Genomic DNA, 9,003 nt, shown 5'->3' on the forward strand with positions numbered 1-9,003 from the left:
CAAATAAGACTCACAATGGCTTATTTTCTACATTTAATATACAACAAAACTACATATCATTTGAAAAATTAATATGAAAATACAGAATTTCAATGTTTCTATAAATTATCTACAAAATTTCTTAGGAAGATCTATCCCTTCATCATGTTTTTTTAGATTCCATATTTAACATAGCAGTTTCATAAGGAGTAACAAAAGCATATAGGAGAATCACAGAATTGTAGCATAATCGGGATTTTCGACATAATTACGTTTTTTGCAGAAGATTTGTAAAAGTTTTAGTCGTTTTTTATTTGTGAAAACAGAAAACAAAGCATCTACAATCAGAATACAAATAATCTATAATTTATCTACAAAATATCTACAAACTGGGTACATTGAATTTTAATATCCCAATCCCCATTCAATTGTAGCGTAATTGGAATTTTCGACATAATTGTGTTTTTTGCATAAGATTTGTAGGAGTTTTAGTCGTTTTTGATTTGTGAAAACAGAAAACAAAGCATCTACAATCAGAATACAAATAATCTACAATTTATCTACAAACTGGGTACATTGAATTTTAATATCTTCCCATTCAATTGTAGCATAATTGGAATTTTTGACATAATTGCGTTTTTTCAGAAGATTTGTAGAAGTATTAGTCGTTTTTTATTTGTGAAACAAAAAATAAAGCATCTACAATCAGAATACAAATAATCTACAATTTATCTATAAAATATCTACAAACTGGGTACATATTTGGATTCGAAATGTTTCCCCTGAAATGTATGTTTCACATTTTTTATACATATTTTTGTCCAAAACAATACTAAATCATCCACTTAAATACAATTTTTATACAATGTTGTTCAACTTTCATACAATAGGTAAATGAATAAAAGAAAAATAAAACAACTGTCTACAATTTTTCTACAATTTCTGCAATATAATATATGTCATGTCTTCTTCTTCTTCTTCGAGTTTCAATCTGAAATTCAGTCAAAACCAAGTTTAATCTTCACCAAAACCCCTCAAAATTGAGATATAAATTCCAAACCATATTCCCAATTATTTTCAACAACACACAATCCAAACAAATAATGATTTTTGAAAACCCAAATTTGAATTCAAAGCTTCAAAGCTTTTTATTGGCTGTCAATGGTAGAATTGCTGCTCTCTTTTCTTTTGCTTTGTATTTTCGCCATAATTGCTTTTGTTGCAGAAGAATTGTAGAAGATTTTGTCGATTTTAATTTGTGAAATCAGAGAAAATGTTGAAACAGAGTTTAGCGCAAAAAACAGAGTACGAAAATTTTGTAAAGAAGTCGACGATAGTGATTACTGTGCATGATTTGCGTTGGAAGATCTGGAAAATATTTAATTCCCCTTTTTTAGCACGCCTAAATAAGGAATCCTACAACTATAATGATTCCTTAATTAATGCATTGTATATATTATGTAGAAATACTATTAGCATAAAGGGTAATATGCAAACTATGAACATATTTGGTAATATAGTTTCCTATATGGTACACAAACGAAAATTTCTCATTTAAAATCTTCCATGATAAGCTATATCAAAACAACTAAATATGCCTTGGGTCGCCTATTAACAGGCTGCATTAACAGGTTTCCAAGTCCATATATCTAATACACCATAAAAATGAAAGGGAAACTACCTCAAGCAAGAGCCAGCTTTTTTCACGAGTTCAACCACATCTACTGGTAAAAATAGCACGGTATAGCCAGTTTTCGGACTGGTCATTTAAAAATAATCAGCGTTTACGAAGTCAATGAAAAATAGCCACTATTTTGCTGTAACAGCGACCGGTCCAGCATAATATACTGGAGTTCGGTGCACCTGTGTATGAACTCCAGCATATTATGCTGGACCGGTATACTTTGCTGACTCCAGTATAATATACTGGAGACTGGAGCACCGGTGCTTCAAACTCCAGTATATTATACTGGACAATTATACTTGCTGGACTCCAGTATATTATGCTGGAGTTCTAGTGTACTTATGTTGGAACTCCGACATATTATGCCGGAGTTGCTGGAGTTCCAGCATACTTATCCTGGAATTCCAGTATAATATGCTGGAGTTCAAGCATGCTTATGCTGGAACTCCAGTATAATATACTAGCATATTTTCCGGGTTTTGAACAGTATTTTCGCTCAGATTTATCTTTCCATGAAAAATGGCTAAATTTCGATTACTTTTGAAGCTAGACTATTTTTGAACGACCAGTTGTAAATCTGGCTATTTTTTAATTTCTCCCCATCTACTGATCAATTTTTTATTTTTATTTTGCCTGTTTGATGACCGCAAGGCGGAGATATGGGAGTGGGTGCGGCGTAGAGAAAAATCTGTTATACAAGTATCGAGTACATTAAGCTGTTGATTTATAAGGAAATTTACACATTCCCTGCAACTATTGACCAGAAGATGGCATGGCAAACCCCATAAAAACATTATGTTCATCTTAACAAAAAAGAAGCTACAACTAATTCTAACTTTTTACCCCTCAAAACTGACCTGCTTGCTGATGAAGAAGTTATCCACAAAAGAGAAAAGGTATGTATCACACATTTGAATCTGGATCTCACAGAATACCAAAAACGCTTTCCACATTTCAAGTTCAGCAAAGAACTCCTGCTCAAACTCGCCCGCCGTATTTAGAGCAAATTTGCTTCCATTTGTCCTTGAGATCAGTTGGAGTACGTGTCTGATCAAACACATGACGTCCAAGTTCTAGAATTTTCCTCCATGGGATATTCTTGTTTACTGTTGTCGAAAATTGTTTAACTCCTTCCTGCAGCCACAGCATGCATAATAAAGTCGGGAACTCAAATGAAGCAGATAACTGCCGAAACAGTGACAAATCACTTTTTCGCTGACACTGACTGGGGCTGCCTCAACCAATTTGGTATTTAGGCATACAAGACTTGTATTGCCACAATTCGACTCATCACAAGAGCCTGCTTGAGCTTTCATGAATCACTCAAAATCTCTAGAGATGCCAATTGATGCCAACAATGTGAACTGCATTATATGCATTTATAGACACATCAATGGTGTCCCATCACTTTGTAAATCTCAAAGCAAGCAATTGATAATGGATTATCTGTCTCCATGAAGCTGTTCTTTTACATATTTGTCCAATAAATATTTCTGTAATACGAGAGAAAGTTTATTACTGAGGAATTTTCCTTTCCTTTGCAATAAGCAGACTTCTATTCTTCTCTCTATATCAACTATACAGGTGCTGCACATATTATTGAAATGTAGGGATAAACAGGGAAAGCTTGGGAAGTGCTGAATTTGATGATACGAGATTGTGCTATACAGAGCCAAGGAGAGTTATCAACATAATTTCTTAATCTTTTGCCCATCCTGTTGACTGCTTTCACTACGCAGTTGTAACCTCCCTTTTTCTTCTTTTAGTTTTAAAGGTGGCAGCAAACCAGCTTGGCAGAAGAGAGTAACTATTGCAACATGCAAGAATAACCAACAGAAACCACATATATCTAAATTTGGCTTATTCTTTTTCAATAACTTTCCCCATAAGTATTTTATGCACCCTTGTACGAGTAGAACTTTACAGGCAAAGAATGCAAAGCATATAATTAAGTTATCCAGTGCCATTGAAGCAATTATAAAAAAGGTCAGTTGTAACAACCCCACACGACAAGCCAAATCAATTGCAAAATCTGTAAGATATCACAACTTTTACTGCCTGTCCTTTTTTGCTGCACGAAACATATGATTCTACAATTTAACTGTAAATAAGTTCAATTTCCTCAAGGGGATGCAAATACTTTTAAAAAACAAGATGAATAAGAAGAATCGTTGGTATGAGGATAGCATTATCAAAATTCAGTCGAGGAACTTTACCCAACTACCAAATCAAAGTTAATCAAGTCAATACCTAGTAAGTCCAAAAATATAGATGTCGGCTCTCTTCTAATGTAGGGACTTTTTTCTTTTTTAATTACTGTGGTTGCCGCACTAGCTCGCGCACACCTCGACTACTTCCACGGGTATTTGTTATCTCCCACCAGCACAGGTACCGGGTAACTTTGTCCACCAAGGCTTGGACAAATGGAAAGAAATCACCTAGTGTTTTGCCTCTATTGGGATTTAAACCTGAGACCTCAGGGCTCTCAACCCACTTTATTGATCACTAGGCCACATCCTTCAGTGCTCCAATGAATGTAAGGACTTACGCCGTATCTATGGATCACACCAACAGAAAAAAAAAACCTATAAAATAGAGATTCCTGGAAATGTACCTCAAGCATCTCTTCCTCTTCGTGACGCCATAATACTCTTTTACGTTTCCCATTTGGAAGCTCAACTGGTCTGCAGTAGAGAGTAAAGTTGAATTATCTATTATTGAAGAAATGAAGAGGGTAATGTGCTCAAACTTCAGAATATTTCTTTAAAGTTATCACTTACAACAACATGGAAGGCTGTTTAACTTGCACTAACTGGCCCGCCAGATTACTATTCTCAAGTAAAGAAGCTGATGTCCTAGTTAACCTTCTTGGAGAGTCGGTGACCATATGCTCATCTCTAACTTTGTTAACCAGTTTACCAGGCTTACGTTGTGTTGAAACAGGCTTAGATTCGCTACATGTTGAATCCCCAGTTTCAACTCTTCTTTTACCTTTCAAGTGCTGCAGCAGTGAAGGATCTGCTTTCAAGAAGGTTGCAGTAGTTTGATCAGCCCCTATCATCTGCTCTCCTGCAATTTCAACAGAATTTCTTTTTGTTTCTTTCAGAACAAGTTCATTCTCCAATTTTTCCTCTTCAGCAACACATGAGTTACTTAAGTGGTTGTCCTGGTGGTGATCTTGAACACTTTTCTCTAGTTGGTGTGCACCAACTTCTTGTAGATCATTTACTTGAACCCTGTTTCCAGTTTCTAAAACTCTAAAGTCTGTTGCTGTTGCTTTAGAAGATGTATGATCACTAGGTTCGCTACCACAAGCAACAACTGCGCCTGAATGTATTTGCTGCCCGACCACCCGTTGTTGATCACAATTGCTTTGTGGAACCTCACTTTTATTTTCTGGTAATGGCTCAACAGCCCTTTCACATGTTGATTTGCTCACTATTGATGGCACATGTCTGACGCTGTCTATCATTTCCTTATCTATGAATGCATGCAGAGCTTGTTTTTTTGACAAAACATGCTCCTTTGCTTGATAAATTTTTGCAATTGTTTTCTTGTACAGACAATAGGGGCAATAGAACTTTCCCAAATCATCAAATCTAGCTGGACAACCCATGCACCTTACATGAACTGCTATAGGACAATAAATATCAGCACAAGCCAACACTTCTCCACCTTTCTCACATTTTATGCAAATTTCCTTCTCCGAAGGGCCCATTTGCTCAACAAATTTTTCTTTGTTCCCCTCCAAGTTAGCACAGGAATTAACTCATGGTATCATCCAAGACGCAGCTAATAGATGATCTCCAATAGCAACTGATGGATCAAACATCCAAACAGAATTTGCTTCAAATCAAGGTTGGCTTCAATCATCCATGGAAAAACTCCATAAGTTACAGTTAAGCATCAGACACAGCATAACCAAATAAATAAGTGTTGACAAAATAGTCATAATTAACTTAAAAGTATAGCTCACTCTTTGATAGTTAATGATCTTTGGTATATGAAATTAGAGATTGTATTTTCTTTTCTTTTCTATTTGTTTTCTAATGGGGAACTCTACTCGTGTAAGATTTTTACCCTAGGTAGGCTCATATTGCCAGTCAAAGTCTGTATAAAAGAGGTTAAGATTGTTCCACAATCAGTTTAAAACTAGTCAACTTTTGATCCAATAGCCGACCCCCATTAGTCTGGGTACTTTCTCGTGTCCACTCTTTCTATGTATCATAAAAGATTATGTGGGATAGTCTTGTTTAGTCAGTTCCAAAAACATAATTCACTTAAAGCTGTAATAGAAAAGTTACATAAAATACACACACACTCTCTCTCTCTCTATCTCTCTCTCCATTTTTTTAATGACCGTAGTGTCCTATCCAGCTTATACGCACCTCGACTAGTCCAACGGGTACCTGGTACCTCCTACCCGGCACCGATAAGTTACATAACACTTTTTTTACTCTTTGTAATGCAGCTTTTCTTCATATTCTTCAAAAAATCAAAAGACAAAATATGAAAACTATATTCTTTGCACAATTAGGAGTATTAAACAATTCATATTTTCAACTCCATTCTTAATAATAGTGCAAAGTCAGGGAAAAAAAAAGGTATCTTTGTTTGACTTTTGCACCTTATTTTTTCTTTTGATTTAACAATCAAATACCAAAAAAAAGTGCACAGTCAAACCAAGACCACTAAAATCGGACAGACGAAGTTGACACAGTAATGCTGAATCCCAACTGAGTATTGATTACCGCGGATTTTAATTTAATTTATTTCAAACAATTAATACTTAAATGGTAAGAAACTGAAATCTGTTCAATCGTTCGATCAACTATGCCTCGATCCAAAATATTAACAGTTACACTGTTTTACTACAAAAAATATAAAAAAAATCTCCTTTTTTTAGGATAATCCAGAAAATTTGAACAATAAGTAAACGTCGTTTGCACATATTTGAATTAAGGCTATCTTCATGCACGAGCAGATTGAAATAACCTACAAGTTGCAATCTACAATTTTAAAGCATCGTAAATTAGGCAATTTTTTCGGCAATATAGAAGCAATAACCTATAGAGAGAAAGTGTGAGAGAGAGAGTGAAGAGAACCTACAGGTTGGTATCACCGGAGTAAAACGAGCGGGAGGGTTCGTCGAACCGAGTGTGACTGCTGAATGCTGATCGTTCAATCAACTGGGCCTAAGTTAACATTAACTGAGTCAATTCAAATTAAAGTTGGCGGGCCGAAATTTGGACTCCTTCTTTTGGTGCACAACCATCCATGTACAAGGCCCACAAAAGCTTCTTTTCGGGAATTTGGTATGGTATAACAACATACTCATATAATTGTAAAAATGGCATGGTATAGCCAGTTTTCGGACTGGTCATTCAAAAATAGTCGGCGTTTATGAAGTCAATGAAAAATAGCCACTATTTTGCTGTAACAGCGACCGGTCCAGCATAATATACTGGAGTTCGGTGTACCTGTGTATGAACTCCAGCATATTATGCTGGACCGGTATACTTTGCTGACTCCAGTATAATATACTGGAGACTGGAGCACCGGTGCTCCAAACTCCAGTATATTATACTGGACAATTATACTTGCTGGAACTCCAGTATATTATTCTGGAGTTCTAGTGTACTTATGCTGGAACTCCGGCATAATATGCTGGAGTTCCAGCATACTTATCCTGGAATTCCAGTATAATATGTTTGAGTTCAAGCATGCTTATGCTGGAACTCTAGTATAATATACTAGCATATTTTTCGGGTTTTGAACAGTATTTTCGCTCAGATTTATCTTTCCATGAAAAGTGACTAAATTTCGATTACTTTTGAAACTGAGCTATTTTTGAACGACCAGTTATAAATCTAGCTATTTTTGAATTTCTCCCCATATAATTGGCAGAAAATAGCCCTAGTAAGACAGCCCCTTTAACTTGGCCATAATTTTCACTTGAACACTTTAACTTAAATTTGTACCTATTGGGCACCTGAACTCAATACATATTGTACCTATTAAACACATATTGCTGATGTGGATTAAAGCGTGTCCATCACCTCTATTCAGCGCGTAATAACTTTTTATTTTTTCCCCCAAACTTTGACAGGTGTTCTTCAACTCATTTTCTTTCTCCCCTTTAAATCATTTTCCCCTTTCATTCTGTTTCTTCCCTGAAATAATACATCCTTAAAATAAAATTAATATCCTTTTTCTCTTCTGCTCTTCTCCGTCAATGGCAGCCCCTCTTTCTTCTCCACTCTGGCATCACAGAAATCTAATTAAGTGCAGCAAGAATCTAAAGCCGCCCTTTTGAAGTTGTAGGTGAATTGCTAAGGCTAAACCCATCAATAAAAATCAACAAATCTGACTGAAAAATCTAAATCAACTCAACCACGGATATAAAAGTAAACGAAAAAAGAAGTATAAGGTGATGAAATTGAAAATAAATAAGAAAAAACAATCTTGAAAAGGTTGGGGTTGTTTGAGATATAGAAAAAGTTCACTTTCTTTCACAGGTAGGTGAGCAAAGATAATGTGATTTGAGCAAAAGGAGCAGCTGATGGGGCATTTGTTGGAGATTTGGATTTTTCGAAGGATATTCTGCAATGTTTAATTTTTTGGACAGGCAGTGAATTCTACTGTTTTGTTTGTGATGAATGAAAGTGAAGAAAAAGAGTAAAGAGTCTTATCGGTTCTAAAGTAAATTTTAAAAGAAAGGAATGATAAAGCTCTGTTTTTTTGGATGTACAGAAGAAGTTAGAAATAACTGATAGAGAGGAAGATGCAGAAGACCGATGGAGGAGGGCACACAATTTTTATAGCCGGTTTCTAAAATCTACTTAGTATTTTTTTCCAAAAGCGCTTTAAAAAATACTTTTGGCAAAGAATTGATGTGTTTGACTAATTAATTTGAAAAATACTTTTGAGTAATAATTAGTATTTGGCCAAACTTTTGAAAATTACTTCTAAGTGTATTTTTCTCAAAAGTACTTCTCATAAAAGTGCTTTTGGAGGTAAGCTAATTAATAGTCTGTTTGGCCAAGCTTCTCAAGAGAAAAAAAATATTTTTTTTTTCAAAAGCACTTTTTTTTTCTAATTTGAGATGTTTGGCCAAGTTTATTTGGGAAAAAAAGTATTTTTGGGAAGAAGAAGAAGCAGTTTCAGAGAAGCAGAAAAAAGTAGCTTCTTTCCAAAAGCAGAAGCAGAAGCAGTTTTGGCTTTTCTTCTTACCTAAAATACCCTTAACGAAATATAGTATATACCAAAATAACCCTTAAACCTAATACTTAGGATATTAATTTATAAATATTTCTTCTTATTTTTAGGAAAACTTTCTA

General features: G+C 35.0%; 1 protein-coding gene across 3 annotated transcripts; it reads right to left on the reverse strand.

The window, feature by feature from the left end:
• Window positions 1-2,340: 2,340 nt before the first annotated feature.
• Window positions 2,341-8,427, reverse strand: LOC104247318 (uncharacterized). Of its 3 annotated transcripts, none has more exons than XM_009803289.2 (4): window positions 6,773-8,427; window positions 4,444-5,479; window positions 4,278-4,347; window positions 2,341-2,797 (listed from the first exon to the last, which is right to left on the reverse strand). In XM_009803289.2, exons 2-4 carry the CDS (start codon window positions 5,379-5,381, stop codon window positions 2,642-2,644), a joined length of 1,164 nt encoding a protein of 387 aa, XP_009801591.1. In that variant the 5' UTR covers window positions 5,382-5,479; window positions 6,773-8,427; the 3' UTR covers window positions 2,341-2,641. The 3 variants fall into 3 exon arrangements, with proteins under 3 accessions (XP_009801591.1, XP_009801590.1, XP_009801592.1); XM_009803288.2 differs by having other exon boundaries at window positions 4,444-5,526; XM_009803290.2 differs by lacking the exon at window positions 2,341-2,797 and adding an exon at window positions 2,804-3,156 and having other exon boundaries at window positions 4,444-5,526.
• Between the last annotated feature and the right edge of the window lie 576 nt (window positions 8,428-9,003).

The sequence above is a fragment of the Nicotiana sylvestris genome, chromosome 7 (assembly GCF_000393655.2).
Source record: "Nicotiana sylvestris chromosome 7, ASM39365v2, whole genome shotgun sequence".
In the NCBI taxonomy this organism is placed as follows: domain Eukaryota; kingdom Viridiplantae; phylum Streptophyta; class Magnoliopsida; order Solanales; family Solanaceae; genus Nicotiana; species Nicotiana sylvestris.

Bases quoted from the DNA above. Each gene is read 5' to 3' on its own strand.
- LOC104247318 (XM_009803289.2), bottom strand. From the start codon at position 5,381: ATGGGCCCTTCGGAGAAGGAAATTTGCATAAAATGTGAGAAAGGTGGA. The intron at 4,348-4,443 runs GTAAGTGATAAC...TCTCTACTGCAG, and splicing joins AAACAGCCTTCCATGTTGTT to ACCAGTTGAGCTTCCAAATG. The intron at 2,798-4,277 runs GTACATTTCCAG...CTGTGGCTGCAG, and splicing joins AAGAGGAAGAGATGCTTGAG to GAAGGAGTTAAACAATTTTC.